This window comes from Pteropus alecto, unplaced genomic scaffold, assembly GCF_000325575.1.
Source record: "Pteropus alecto unplaced genomic scaffold, ASM32557v1 scaffold3, whole genome shotgun sequence".
NCBI classification, from domain to species: domain Eukaryota; kingdom Metazoa; phylum Chordata; class Mammalia; order Chiroptera; family Pteropodidae; genus Pteropus; species Pteropus alecto.
The window spans coordinates 24,716,625-24,733,062 of NW_006442484.1; the positions used below are offsets into that span (position 1 = coordinate 24,716,625).

At 33.0% G+C, this 16,438-nt stretch overlaps 1 protein-coding gene across 2 annotated transcripts in view; it reads left to right on the plus strand.

Moving 5' to 3' along the window:
- The window catches only part of ACVR2A (activin A receptor type 2A), an 82,746-nt gene that overhangs the window by 28,297 nt on the left and 38,011 nt on the right, over window positions 1-16,438 (plus strand). Inside the window, exon 1 of one of the 2 annotated variants that reach the window (XM_015596765.2) lies at window positions 2,828-2,939. The exons of the other annotated variant lie outside the window; for it this stretch is intronic. Within the exon in view, the coding sequence (XP_015452251.1) occupies window positions 2,921-2,939 (19 nt within the window). The 5' untranslated portion in view covers window positions 2,828-2,920. Of the gene's footprint in view, window positions 1-2,827; window positions 2,940-16,438 lie in introns of those variants that run through there. 2 annotated transcript variants of the gene reach the window in all.

Consider the following 16,438-nt stretch of genomic DNA (forward strand, 5'->3'; position numbering starts at 1 on the left):
TCCTACAGAGAAAACAAAGCTGTAGCTTATGTTTATGCTCTAATTGAAGAGAGAATTATATATGTCAACAGTATATGTTATTATGCAGCTTATATTTGAATGCTAAGTTGTATGAAGAACCAGCTGAATACCAGCCAAGTAAAAAATCCAGGACCAAGAAAAATCATCAAGTGGCATAGTAGTTGGGAAACTTTCATAAAGGAAATAGGACTTCAACAAAAGATGAATTAAAATTTAGATAGATAGGAAAGCAGTTATGTGTGGTGGGTTGAGAGTTGGGGGAGAAAAGGTGAGGGGCGGGACATGAACTAAGTGCGATAGGACTTCAATGAAAATGGCACATTTACATTGAATTGGTTGTGAATGTGCTTAGGGGTACAGGAGAAGGTTGGTGTGGAGGATGAGAGAACTGTGTGGATTGTAAAGGTTGTGGGGATGTGTGAGAGGAGGATGAGGATATATGTGAGAGTGTTGGGGGCGGGGGATGTGTGAGAGAGAAAGGGTTGTATAGGGCTGTGAGAGGAGGGCATGTGTTCTCTTCAAAGCCAAAAAAAAAATTGGAGTAAAAAATGTCTGAAGTATAAGGAAACTTTTAATATTCAGACATGACTGTTAGTCACTTTGGTACTTTTATGTAGGATCAAATTAAGCGTTGGCCTGTTTCTTTCTACTTCGTCATCTCTGATAGTTCTTTAATCAAAAAATGTACAATGTACTTTTAATCTCAAATAACTCTACCTATATGTGCTTTTTTTTGAATTAGTCCTTGAGTAAAATATACCATTCCAGATTGCTGAATTTAACAAGCCACTTCTGATTTTTCTTCTTTGACCATTTGCAATTTGAGAGCAGGTATTGCACTTTGTTTCTGACTATCTAGTACCCTGTGGACTGCCTAGGACAGACTTTTACCCTTTACCCTTACACTTTCAGGCCTACTAACCTGTATGGTCACTATCCAGTGACTATGAATATGATATGTAGTTATCATAAGTCTTTTAGTTGTAAGAACTATTTACCTTGGTTTTCCTTATTTCTTCTGTATAGTTTATCCACTGACTATATTGTGAAGGCCCCATTTCTTTCTTCCCTGTTAATGAACTTTCTGATTTTTCATTACTTTTCATTACAGACTGCTCTCTGCATGTGTGCCATTCTTTTCCTTGGGTACCCTCTTCCTTTAGACAATCAACTATCTTTACTTTCCAAATGTAGTTAGAATCTTTTTCATAAACTACTATGAAACTTTTTAATCTCCTTGAGTCTTCACATTCCTCATGTACTTGGCTTGCAAATAAGTACACAAATTATTTTAAATAACTTGTAAGATTTTAATGTGTTCACTATTCAGAATGGATTGCAGATTCCCCAAGGACAGAAAAAGACTATTTCTTTTGGTATATTTCCATAACGTTTTGCATACCCTGGGTACTTAAATATGGTTATTGTTTGATGACTGGTACTACTCTCCTGTTCCCAGAACTCATATGTAGAAATATGAGTTCTCCTGCTTTTAGCAAGTTCTAGTTTTTATACCTGTGGATTTTTATGATATTTTATACCTGTGGATTTTTATGATATTAATTAGGAAGACATTTTCTCCTTCATTATGGTCAGCGTTGAGTAAATGCCAATGAGTTAATACATTATTACCAAATAAATTATTAAATAAGCTTTCTCCTACACTTTCTGCTAATCACTTTCCTTGAATTTTAATACCTAATTCTAAGGACCCGATGGGACATCAAGAAATAATTTAATTTGGTCTACTTTTTAAATCAGGGTTTTATGTAAATAAAAAATTTTGTATCTTATCCCTCAGGAAAATTTGCAGAATATATATCTTAGGTGCCTGTGCATTATATATACATGATGTATTTAATTATAAATAAATTTTTACAGCTGGTATATCAATATTTTGCTATCTCCTGCAGTAAGTTCCAGCAAGCAAAAGTGAGGGACAGCTGCTTTTAAGCCTTGTACTGTCTTTTTAGTGTCAGTGGAATTGAGCAGATATATATTGAAAAACTCATAAATATTCTGAGGACTAAGCCCCTTACTTAACCATCTATTAGATTTCATTTTAAAGAAAATCTTGCCTCTTGCTTTTTAGGATCATCTTAAATTGCTGCTCACATTGCCATCTTCTTTATCGTCTTCAAGTTGACTTTTTATTTTTCTGCTCATTCTCTTCCTCCATTTACATTTCTTGTGACTTGATTTTTTTTTTTTTTTTTTTTTTATGTTTGTTGGTCTTTGGCATGAATAGGAGAAAAACAATTTGTTGAGTGCCTGCTGTATTAGGGACTCTTATTGGTGAAGATTGTTTACTCTCTGATGCAAGTTATTTTATCCCACATAGTGGCAGACTTGATCACATACTTTCCATTTCCTTCTCTGAATTATCATTGAAAACTTGGAGCCCATAGTTTGTTGTGTATGTATTCATTTCACTGTGGTAAAATTTTACCACAGTGGTAAAATTTTAGTAATTGATAGCTAATCTCTTAAATGTGTCCCACTTACCAGTTTTTCATCCATCATAGAGGAGTCATATGTTATTTTTTCCACATTGAACATATTATATAAAGCCCAATTAAAAATAAAATGTAGCTCGATATAAAAAGTTTCTTATTATGTCTTACTGGATATTTGGGTTCCATGGATAATCAACATGTTTAGTAGTTGACCTAAAACAGCGATAGCTTACATTTTGTTGTAGTTTATATTTTCAGAGTATTTCTCAACAGAAAGCTCTCTCTTGTTCCTTTTCCAGTCTGACATTAACAAACCATTGGTTTTTCATCTGATATTTTGGTTTCTCATTTCTGATTCTGCAGATTCATGAAAGTTGTCTTTGATGCGTCTCTTGGCCAAGACAATTAAAGAAGTATTGGTGTGACTTCTTCACTTGACAGAAATGCTACTAGATGACCATGGTAGGAGTCTGAGTCACATCTTGTTGAACAGGATTTGTGGCAGATGCTGTTAAATGCATCCTTTCTGAAAGTTATAGTGATTTTCTTTCTAAATAATGTATCTTCTAACTTCCAGAATTTTATATACATTTAGTTTTACATCTAGATACTTTAGCAATAGAAGTTATAATTACCTTTTGATGGTTTTTAGGATTTCCCTTTTCCTTTGTTGGAAATAGCCATTGCCTTACCTTCTTGGGGGCACCTTTTAAGTACACAGGAGAGAGCAATAAGAAAAATGTCAGAGCATAATTTGCAAATATAGGAGAGGACTGTTTTTAGAATAGGCAGGATAGTTATGTGCCTTTAGTAGCTCATTTGACACTTGTAGTTTTCAGTTTAGAGACTTCATGGCAGTAGCTTCATTTCTAGATGGTGTTCTTTGAAATGTGCACATATGTTATTTGTGATGAAGCATCGTTTTAGATTTTTTTTATGGAATGATATAACTTTGAAGAGATGGCTGAAAGAGTTGGATATGTTTTAAGAAGGTCTTATATGACACATGTTATAACAAGGGCATTGGGTCAGTTAAGTTCAGGGTGGTGGAGTATCTGCAGTAGTGCCACAGAAAAAATATAATGCAAGCCACAAATGTGAGCCACAAAATGTTAATTTTAGATTTTCCAGTAGCCACATTAAAAAATGTAAAAAGAAAAAGGTGAAATTAATTTTAATAATATATTTTATTTAACTCAGTATATTAATAGTATTTAAATATGAAAATTATTAATGAGATTTATTTTTGTACTAAGTCTTTGAAATCTAGTGTGTATTTTACATTTATGGTACATTTCAATTTAGATTAGCCACATTTCTAGTGCTCAGTAACCACTCAGTAACCACACGTGGCTAGTGGTTGCTGTATTGGACAGCTTAGGTCTAGAGGTTTGGTGAAATTATGGTGATGCCAGGGGGAAGGCCTAAGAGAAACAAACATGAATATCTAAGATAGACCTAGCACAGGGAATTCTGTATGAAATGGTATGTAATTTCAGGAGACAGTTGAGAAACTGGTGTGAAATAGCTTTGGTAAATGGTGGGGGAACTATCTCGAAGATGAGAATAGCAGATTCAAAAGAAGATGAAAATAAGAAATGGCAGAACTTGACAATGGCCAATATACTTTAAGAAGAAAAATGTAATTGATTATCATTTTAAGGAAAACATTTTTCCTAATCAAGGGCTTTTTAGCCTAGGCTATGTCATTACAGTTTGGAGGAGAGCAGGTTATTCATAATGACACCCAAGAGAAACCATTGAGATCAGCAGATAAAATTGATTGCAGAGAAATAATGTGGGTAGCAGGGAGGCAGGAAAATAATTTACACTAATATAGTAAAGAGGAAGGGTCTGAGGTAAATGATTGATTTTTTATGAAATAAGAACCGGACAGAGTTCTTAGTGACTTTAAAAGCAAATAAAAGATTATGCAGAATACTATATCAAAATTTATTGCTTAGGCAGTGAATAAGACCTAGTAATAGGAACATTGGCCATAGTATATAAGTGAGGTTGAGTTCATGCTTTTAACTTTGGTCAGTCCTGGCCTGACCACTTTATATTCCTTGGCAAATTACAACCACTCAAACCTCAGTTTCTTCATCTGTCAAATTGGCAGAAATAGTATCTATTTTATAAAATTATACAGATTAACTGAGATTATGCATGTAGTGACTTTGACTAATATGGCACATCTTCCTATTCTCTTTGTTTGGAATATCCAGAGGGAGGAAAAAAGAGTTACAATAGTGTTTTTTGGAATACATGCTCACATCATATCTTCTAAACTATTACCCCTTAAAGCAGTTTTCAGAGTTCAGCTCGATGAAACCTCTTGATAATTGATGAAGATTTCTTTATGCTTAATTCCTATTAAGTGAAGAAAGATTTTTCTAAGTCATGTTTTGTGAATGGTGTGGAAAGTGAAAATGAGACTAGAAGTGGGATTGAGTCCCAGCTCTGCCACATAATGACCTAATCATTTCATCTCTCTGGAACTCAACTGGGATTGAATTGATTAGTGATTTTCAGACTTGTGGCTTGAGGACCTCCTAGCATTAGAATCACCTTGAATACTGGATAAAAATGCTTGAGACCCACCTTAGACCCACTGAATCAACCACAGAGGGTAGATACAAGGAAGCTCTGTTTAGCACTCAAGTGTAGCTGAACTACATTGCATTCAGCCACCAGGAAGGATTCTAAGATCTGTTTTGGTTCAAGTATGAACCTACTTATTGTAAGTCTAGAGTAGGAGTTGGTCAGGAATAATTATATCTAGGCCTGTTTACCCCATAGAATTATTGTGAGGGTCAAGTAAGATATCTTTAAGTTGGTAAAAATAAATTTAAGTGAAAAAATAATTTTAGAATCCTATAGATTGTAATATATGTAATACAAATTACATACATATACACATTGCAATATATAATGCATACTTGTACATATAGGCAGTGACTTTTAGCTATAAATATATAATGATTTCTGTATTAGTTGAATCTTGGTGAATCACAGGAATTATTAAGTATTTGATACAAGATTTCCTGTGCACAAAATAATGAGTTTATTTTTATCTTCCTCATCCCATGTAATATTTTGCTTTTATTAGTTGCATAGAGGCTAAACAAGATTGTAGATATTCAAACCAAATGGATATATAATTTGAAAGAAAGACTGATGTTTGTTCTGATCTTTAAATTAAGAGGTTTAAAGTGTTTATATTGGGAATATTAATATTAGAAATAATTCCTAACTTCTATTAATATTAGGAATAATTTTTTTCATGATTTCTATGACTCTTCATTGTTTAAAGTAGAAATCATGTTTAGGGATTATCTGTAGTCTACTTTTAATACTCTTTTTCTATCAATTAACACCTCTTCTCAACAAACAAAAAACCCAACCAAGAACAAAAGCCACCCCCACTACTAGGGTACTTTCTCTGGGGATAAAATAAAATCTCCCATTTTCTCCATTTCCAGAGAGAGAGAGCAGACTATTATTGAATATGTACTTTGTGTGAGTTACAACATCTCATGCTTAAAAACATTCTTATTTTCATACCTAATACCTACCTATAACTTGACATATAAATGCTTATTAAAAATGCAGCCAGACACACTTTCAGAGAACTTGATTTGGTGAGTCTAGATTGGGGCCCAGAAATCAGCATTTTTGTGATTTTGGTGGAGGTTATGCAAGCTCCATACTTTGAGAAACATTGCTTTGAGTTTCGTTGCCTCCAGAAGCATAAATTGCAGGCACTGGCTGCATAGAATAAATTAGAAATACTGTGCTTTCAGCTTGAAAATGAGCATTAAAAATGTTGCACTTCAGAACTTCATGTGTGTTTTTGTGTTCGTTTTTCCCAGAGGAACTCAAGATGATATTAGCAAAGATGTCACATTAAGAGACAAACCCATCACCTCAGCTTAAAGCTGTTTAGTATCACAGAAAACATTTTTATAAAAAGGAAAGTCATAGGACATGGCAGGCTCTTGAAGGAGTCTATACTTCTCAGCCTTTCTTTTTAAGTTAGTTTCAGGGATCCAGAAACATTACTATCCATTAGTGAAAACTGTTAATATTTTGTGCTAAAATAAATAGGGAAGCAGAAAATAGGATAGACAGGCAGAGTCCAGTACTTCTGTTAAGAAAAACTGTTGAGCTTTATTGTATACCTAGTACTATGCTCCTGCAACTATCTTCTGCAACACTAGCATTCACCTCTTGAAAGGATTAAATGCTTGCTTTCATTCTCATGAACAATCCTCAGGTTTGGTCCTTTTTTCTGTTTCTCATTTAAACAATATGCTTCCTCACTGTTATTTCTACTTTTCTAATAATATGTCTCACTTTTTGTCTCTCTCCTTGCCATCTTAGTTTACCTTTTTACCTTATGGTATAATTATAAAACGAATGAAATAGCTTATAAAAAATTTAAAACTCTTAAATATCAAAGTAAGCAAAAAATTAAATTTATTATGATAAAACCAATTTTCTTTACTTTAACCAGTGCTACTGCCTTTTCTCATAGACATTACTCCCAAACCTCTCCTCGAGTGCTCTTCAAGTGCTTATTTATACTTGAAAATGGTGATATTAAAGACGAATCTTGGATTGTGTGGCACCTAGGGCATAATCTAATCAGCCTGTCACTGTCATTCTTTTTATCACATTTATGAGGCTTTTAATACCTATTGATATGTAAGTTCCTGGGTGGGTGCTCAAACTTTTATTGCAGTTGCTCCTTGTTTTTAAGCAAAATTGGTTTTCACTGAAAATTGGGTCAGGTGGGTATAAGTGTTAAACGGGAAGAGGGTATGTGAAGTCCACCAGGAACTGGTCTTCAGACTTAGTGGATTAGAATTATTGACTCCTGAGTCACCAGCCAGCCAGTTGTTTCCCATGTTCTTTCAACTGCTTTTTGACTGCATCCTTTTCTTCTATCTGGTTGCTCCTGTCCCTTCTCTGTCTTCTCGGTGTACAAATATATCACTGAGTATGACAAGGGGTAACAGTCCTTTGCTTTCCTTTTACATGTGTTCTGATCCCAGACTTCTATTCTGAGGTTAGACCTGAACCTAAACGTTGGCCAGTTGTGGCCATAGTTTCTGGCACTGGGACAGTAGCTTTTAACTTGGAGGAAAGCACTATGTTTGAACTTCTTTGAATCATTTTAGTATCTTTCAGTGGCTCACTAGTAAGAATTTTTTTGTCTCACGTTTAAACCTTTCACAAATAAAGGACTAGGGATAGCTCAATAATTGATCTTTGTTCTTTAAGAGAATGAATGATGGATATAAATATTTCTGAATGGGAGGATGTTGAAATGGTGGAATGGCATTCAAGGTGGGTTAACAGAATTCTTTTCAAAATATTTAACTTATTAGAACATAAGCAAACATGTACCAGTGTGTTAACTTTCTTCCACTATTAGGTTTAAAAATAAACAGTTTAACTTTATTTACTGTTCTTCAGTTCTACTTTTCCAGGGTTGCCTGTCATATTGCCGAACACAAAAAGTTCCTTTTACTGCTAGCTTAAGTAAACAGGACTTTTTCTGGTTTTGTTAATGAGATATAGGTGGTGGCATATTAGAAAATAGCTTAATTATCCATGTAGTAAACCTTATCAGTTATTGATTATTGTTGAAGTAAACATGGCTCATTTTCAGTGTAAACATGACATTTCAAGTGAAAGTTTTATTAGTGAAGGTGATAAAATTTGTGGACTAAGTGTAATATATTTTACAGATGTTGATATGAAGCTTTTCTGACTGAGGCTAATTTAGACTGCCTATGTTCTGCTATAACTTTGATCCTTGATTAAAACTGTTAGTGTTACATTTATCATGCTGCTTTTTCTACTTTTGGAAACCTATTTCTTAACTACTGCCTGGGGTTATATAGAGAAATATAAATACTTACAGTAAAAATTATTACCTATAATATATATATTTTGTTCCATTAAGTTGTAGAGGGAAAAATCTATTGAGATATTATTAAAATAATTCTTTTGTAGAAATTAACATAGAACAAAATCGTCAGTTAGATTTTAGGAAGTATTCATATAGCAAGGCTATTAAAGTGTTGAAGGAAAAATTTTTTCTTTCAGTTTAGAAGATAAGGATTAAAGCTAGATTTGGAGGAAATATTTTAAAATTGTAAATGAAAAATTTAGATTAAATATACTTTGCAATATTAAGTAAAAATGTGTTAATCTGATTTTATTATTCCTGCTATTCCTCTTTTATAGAAACACATACGCGAATATATGAAACAACTTTCGTAACTGTTGAAAGTCGGATGGATGTATTTATTTTTAAAGTGGGCAAACCAGCATAACTTTAATATTTTTTACTAATAAGCAAGAGCCAGTAACTGTAACTAGATGCAGATATTCATTTGATTTAGAATGTTTATCTGAAATTTTTGCTTAGCTTTCTTTGGATTTTAGAGGAAGAATGCATGTTTTATATTATTGTGACTTAGATATTTTTAGAGAAAATTTATTAAGCTTAAGGGCTTTCCCTTGTCTTTTATGAATTAAATAGCAAATGAGGCTTTTTTGGAGGGAGGGGTAATGGTTATAGACATATCATAGAATTTTAACTGATAATTTTAGTTTTTTAAAAGTTTAGTGATGAGTAGTTTCTTGGGAGTGAAGATTAAATAAACATCTACTTTATTTTATTTTATTTACTTTATTTTTACTTATTTTTTTTTGAGGCGAGGCAATCCTTGGTTGACCTCGCAGATTGCAAGGACTTTGTCAGTTGACAATTCCATAATTTTTATTTTTTATGCCTACAGCACCTGGGATCCTAGCTGGTCTCCCATCCAAGTACTAACCAGAACTGACCTTTCTTAGCTTCCAGGATCGGGCTTGTTCAGGGTGGCATGGCCATAGACGATAAACATCTATATTTTAAATTCCTTCGTAAATGTAATCAAACTGTTCTCAGTGGTTTGAGAACTATTTCCAAACTAGAGTTGACATTTTGCCTTTTTTCATTTCATGATCTGCTAACTTTTCTTCAGCCTTTTCAAGCATTTTCTTAGTGTTTTACTCCACTCCATCATCTCACCCATTAAAAGGGATTAGAGATAGGAAAGGTGGTGGTAGAAAGAATTTATCAAGGCCTGAAATTGTTTGATGTTCTAATAAAGAAGTTCACTTGCATGGTGTATATTGAGGCTGAAGAGGAGCCCAACTGTGGAAGGCCTTAAAAGGTTTGTTCAAGTTTTCTTTTAAGGGCTATGGGGACCCATTGAATGGTTTTAAATTGGGGGAGCGACTGATTTTGTGTGCTTTAATAAAGGATCTGACTTCTGGATGAAGAACTGATTGGATGGGTTAAAAGTGGAAGCTGGGAAATCAGTTAGGGACACTGTCGCTCTTCTTCAGTGAAAGATATTGGTAACTTGCAGTAATAACCTTACTTCGTTGATACTCATCTTCAAATACTAGTTTAGATTTTCTCTAATTCTATAATTGTGACTTAAATCTCTGACTTGATTTTGCTTTTTGTTTCAATTATCTATAAATTTTCATTTGACAAGATAGGTAACATTATTTTATTATTTTATTCATTAAGAGTACTGGTATGAATTTCTTTATAGCTAGTATGAATGCCTTTATGAAGGGTTTATGTACTTTTAAAGTATTCTTACTACCTATGAGTAAAGAATTAGTGTGGCTGCTCTTAATATCAAATAGTAATGACTAGTGAGCACTTTTGTATGCTGTCAGTATACTCACTTGATTTTTATATTTTTTATTCACTTTTTTATCTTGTAAATTGTTTCAAGACAGAAGTCTACTTTTTTTGGCAGCATTAACATGATTTTTTTTTCCTCTTTAAAGTACATTGATAAAGATCGAAATCTCCTAGACTTTGTGATCTTCTGATTATTTTTCTCTCATTCCTGCCTTCCCACTTATAAGAGAAATTAGAATAAGCCTTAATTGAAATTCAGAAGTATCCAACGACTTGTGAGTTTCTCTTTTTCTCCTTTCATTGTTTTGTTTTGAAAATTAAGCCTCTCATTTTTCTTTTCTTTCCAGGTTGAGGTTAAAGATTTCTCAAATTTTGAAAATGTTTTCTTTTTCACTATTTCTGCTTGGTACCTAAATGTCATAGTGCCTGGCACATAGTGTACCAACACTATATATTTATTGAATGTGGAAGATGTTCTGCCTGTGTGAAAGAAATAGTGTCCTTTAAGATTTTATGTAGCATGTCACCAAGATAGACATTAAAGTGTCCTGCCAGGGGTGAAAGGAATAGAAGAGTGGAATTCTCTCATTTGTGAAAGAAAGTACACTGGGCTTCTATTTTTCCTGTCTTTGTTTAATTTAAGTCTCTCCCCATGACATTATAAGAAGCCTACTTATATTGATTAAAATTAGAAGAAAGCACATCTTTTTCTTACAACCATTACCTCTCCTCCCTTTTTAATAATTAAAAAGCACAGGAAGATTGAGGTCTGGAAATTCGCCAGGCTTTCTTGGACTGTCCTAGAAAACTAATCTCAAATGTGGTCCTAAGTGCTAGTTAATAAATCAGAAATTTGGAATTTTGTGATTTGTCCTTTGTCCGGATCCTATTATTCTATATATACTTACTTTACATATTTAGGAAAGCGAAGTCTTTGGTAGTTGATGATAGAATCAATGCTTTGTTCTGACCTACCAACTTGAAGTGTATTTTTGCCCAAACATATGTCAAGTCATTCCTTATAAGTATAAGAATGGTTACCTTTAAAGCTGAAAGCTCTCAGATTCTGATACCTTCATACTGTATTTTCTCTGCCTGTATGTCAGTGAAATCATATTTTCTCTGCTTGTATGTCCGTATGTCTATATCTGTAACATTTAAAGAAATTTTTCTGTCTTTTGGGAGAAAACATTATAATGGATGTCTTTTGTTATTTAGTAGTTGAGTAACTGAGTGCAGGTTAGTTAGCATCTTCTGTTGAACAAGCCCTATGTAAAATACTTTCTGTAGTGAAGAGTTTAAGAAATAAGGTTTTCTAAATGTTTTGTTAATACCGAAATGCTCTTTTTTTTTTGTATTGAACTGGATTTACAGTTAAGTGACTTAAGAAATAGGCAGATTGTAAAGAACTTATTTGCTGCTTGCCTCCTTTATAAAAGTAAATTCTACCGTTACAAATTTGGTGCTTTCTTTGTGACCAGAACTTTATGTTGAGGCTTTTTAAGAAAGAGGTTTGAGAAATTGAGAAATTTATGTTTTTCTTAAAATCTTGGTCTGTGGAAAAGTAGATATATACTTATTTTGGAACTATCTATATGGAGAAAATTAGTCATTTATGAGTTAACAGTGTTGAAATACATTTTAGGTGGTTATCTTAGTAATTTGTCAGAAATTAACATTAGAAGTCCTTAAATAACCAGTGTTAAATGCTGACATCTAAGTACTTTCACTTTCCTTATTACACACATGCATGCACACACCATCTAGTGTCACCACATATGTTTATCTTTTTAATTTCATATTAATTGTGTTTTTAGTTTATATTGCTTGAGCCAGATGGACAGAATCTTGCAATATATTGTCACAGTGATAGTAAGCACTAAGTACAGAGTGTAACAGACAAGGCAACAAAAAATATTCCTGGGAAGAATGCCAGAAAGTGTTTTCTTTTGGAAGTGATTGTTTGGTGGTAGGAAGGTGCTTAGTTTAAAAAAAAAAAAAAAAAAGTTAGATTGACAGGGCCTAAAATGTTGCATTGCCATGTAGAAATTTTATTTGAAAGCTTATTCTCCTTCCTTATATTTCTAACTTGTTTATCAGAAGTGTATTGGGACATTGTGGATTTAAGTTTTATTGCTAATGCTTAAAAACAGCCCCAGACAGCCAAATAGAGAAGGTGACTTGTCTTCTATGATGTGTATTAATATAGAAAAGAAAAGATACCAGAAGGCCTATGATGTGTTTATGGTTGCATAGAAACAAATTATTAAAACAAGTTTTTTAGTGGCAAAGAAATTATATAACACAAAAGTAAGAACAAGAATTTTAGATTTTTCTTTTCTAGTACTAGGAATCTTATTTATAAATATGAAAAAGGCTATCGGTGACTTTTAAAATAAGGCTAATTAAGTGATTCTATATCTGTTATTTAATGTCATAGCGAGTTTTCAGTTTGCATTCTTTTCCTTTAATAGAAATGTATTGCTATTTAAAGCTACTCTAAATATTGCTAATTTTCTTCAATTGCCAGTTTAAAAATGCCAGATACTACTTTGATGAAAACTTTTGTGATGATTTTTTTTTTAAGCTTTTCTCTTGATACTACCGGTTCCTCAAGGGTAATATTTTACATTATTTTCATAACAGCTGAAGTGATCTATTTTTACTCTCTTTTGCACCAGAGTCTGATGGTTTACTAAAAAGAAGGCCTACGTCTTCCTAAGTTAATAAAGCTCGAAAAACCCATAATGTATGTAATGTCTTTTCTGTGCAATTGAGACTTGTAGGTGGTTTTTAGTAGGAACTACTGAGTGTGTGTGTGCGAGAGAAAGAGAGAGAGAAAGAGAGAGAGAGAATCTCTTTTAGGACATCTGTTCTGATTTTGAGAATTTACCTTTTATCTCTTAACTCTTCTAAATTTATGCCTAATTTTGTCTTTTGTAAAATTTAAAAATAGCCTATTAATTCTAATGGGGGTATTGACCTCTAGCTGCAGTCACCATGATCTCCCCTCCTCCCCAAAGATGAACATTTAATATCAGAAATCCGTTTCACAGTCTAGGTGATACTTGTATATAATTTTACCTGTTTTAGTGTAATTCGTATTTTGAATGAATGCTGGAGAACTGTATAGAACTGTTTTAATCTTGAGACCTGGGCATTTATAGATACCCCAACTCTTCTTGTTGCTATAGGCAAACACTTTTCTGTTGTGCCTTATCTTTGAACATATTTACCCCTGGCAATACATATCTTTCATGACAGTAAGACTCAATATCAAGGAGAGTTAGCAACAAAGAGAAACAAAGGATAAATATGTATAGAAATAAGCTTTGTTTTGTCAGATGATATAAGATATACATCCCACCACCTAATAGAAATCGCTTTTATAAGTCAAATCACTTTCATCTCTTACTTTCTCATACTCAGAGAGACCAAATGAGGGACTATAGGAAGCAAAAACTTGATCTCTGTATTCTAATTTGCCAGTCCTTTTGATACCTGTGGCCATCTTGTCAACAGGAATATTATAGACCCTTGGTTTTTATTGGGTAGTTAATATGGCTTACTGAGTTTTTTTTTTTTTTTTTCCCATTCCAACGCAGTATACCCATTGTTTTCAGATATTAAAAAAATACCTCATGTATTCTTTAACTTTTGATATCTTGAAAACCTGTCTTCATTATATCCAATACTAAAAAATACAGAACATTCATGTCTAGTAAGAGCAGGCTTGTCAAACACAACCCTGTTTATTTGGTCATGATCTTCTCTGCCTATGTTTACTTTAGTTCCGTCTCTCCTTAATAACCCTGCCTGAGTCCCATTTCCTCCATGAAGCCTTCTTTTTTTCTTTTCCATGTAAATTGACTTAATGGACATTTGTTGAGTTCCTGTACTGTTCCAGGCACTGGTAGTACAGAGATGATAACAGGATTTGTTCTAGAAGCTCATCATCTAATGGAGGTCCTATGTTATTTCCAAATTCCTACGGCATTTCTCTGTAGTCTTTATCTTGGAGTTTTAATTTATAGTACAAGCATATACTCAATTTTTTCATGTGTATATGTTCAATATGAAGTGAGGTTTACTCAAAAATATTCCTCAGAAAAAGTGATTTTTTTTGAATCCTTACAAAGCTTTTTATATTTTGAGGCCCTCTCTCAATATTTTATTTTGAATAGGAATATAATATTTGGAGAAGACAGACAAGCTTGAAATGATGCCAGTTGGTGCTTGTTTTGAATGGTTATACAGGTTTCCCAAGGGAATAGGTACAAGGGGGTAAAGAGTTTAAACAAACAAGAAATTATTGTCGGGGGTGGTGGTTTACTATCATAATTTGTTGTAAACTTTTACAAAGGTTGTAAAACTTTTAAAAGCTCACTTTCAAAATCAATATTGTAAGTAGTTACTTTTATATACCTATAGAACAATGAAAAAACCTACTGTCTTAGTATCATATGAATGGATATTTGTGGCTTGGAGTAACATTTCCAGTGACAGTGTTCTAAAGGACTTCAGAAAATATTGCTTCTCAAACAGCTTAAATAGACCTGAAGATTATTCATGTTTTGATACTTTTAGATGACTCAGAAAGAAAGTAATGAGATGACACTTGTTGAAAGATGTATGTAAAGTTTGAACAAATTTGTTTTGTAAAATTTTTGTGCTTTATGTTTTCGAAACATTTATAAAACTAAATGAATTAAAATAAGTATACATTGAACTGTTTCACACACACACATTTATATATTTCAAGTTGGTCAAAAATTTTTGAAAAATCTCATTGGGGGAAAATTGGGGTATTCTTCCTATTTAGGGTTGCATAATAGTCATTCATGTATGATAGCTTGCAAGTTTCAGGGTGGTTAGTTGACTACCTAGCATGGTGAGAGATTTAAATACCTGTTGAACTAATAAAATGCTGTACACATTCACTTACTTTAGGGTTTCTTGGTGCCACGAAGAATTGTACTATACCAGCATTTCCCAGTTACTTAATATATCTAAATTTTTTCTTTTATATAATGTTTTTGATACTGTTTTATTCTTTTTATTTGTCCTATAAGTTTTGTGGATTAAAAGCATCACTCAATTTGATCTACCTTCTATTACTGATTCTCTTTGGACATGTGTTCTGCTCCTACAGAGGCAGGAAACAATGACATGTGAAAGAGAAATAAGATTTCTTTTTTCGGGTTGGATTTATTATTTTTGAAATTTCATTAACCCTTCCTAGTTGCCTATGGGAGGCACAGGTTTAGGGAAGGCAGTCAGTTGCATGCCTGTTTATAGTGTACACTCAATGACTTGTTAATAGTTTCAGACAGCATTAGAGTACTTTTTCAGAAGTAAGACAGATTTATAAGTTGTCAAAAACAATTCTTTCTGTTTAATGTTGGCTACATACAGAGTAAAATTATGATAGGGTTAAGCTTGTCACTGGGCTGTGAAAAATATTGTCATTTTAATTAGGAAAGAAATTAATACAGTTTGTAGTTGTAAAAGATAGTTTAATTCTGTTTACCTGTTTCAAAGGAGTGGGAGCAGTAGTGGTTGATTTTTTTATTCAGTTACATTGCTTTTTGACATTTCATTAAGTAATATTTGTATTTGGAGGGTAAGTAAGATAGTCTTAGATCCAATGGCTTTTCAATATGTAAAAGGACATATATAGATAACCAATTAAAAACAAAATAAAACATTTTGTATTGGATTGCAAATACTGCGCATTTTGGGGGAAGGCAAAGTCCTGATTAAAGGACTTCTAGGATTTTGTTTTATGTACCTCGAGAGAACTTGAAAATTGTCACATATGTAAGATTTAACCTGGGAGGCTTTTTGCAGGCTGGGCTTTCAGGAACTACTAGAATGATAGATAGCAAAGGGGAGGACATTCATGAAATATTTCTTGAACCATGTCGCATTGCTCCAGCACCATTTATTGAAAAGGCTGTCTTTCTTCTATTGAGTTGCTTTTGCTCATTTGTTAAAATTAGTTGGGCATATTTGTGTGGGTCTATTTCTAGGTTCTCTATCTCCTAATTGATCTTGTATCTGTCTCTCTGCCAGTACCACATTGTCAGGCTTATTGCAGTTATGTATGGTAAGCTTTAAGATCAGGAAGAGTGATTTCTTTTTCAAAAAATTTTGGAATAAGCTCATTTATGTCTACAAAGAAATTGCTGAGATTTTGAGATAAACCTATACAACAGTTTACAGAAAACAGATC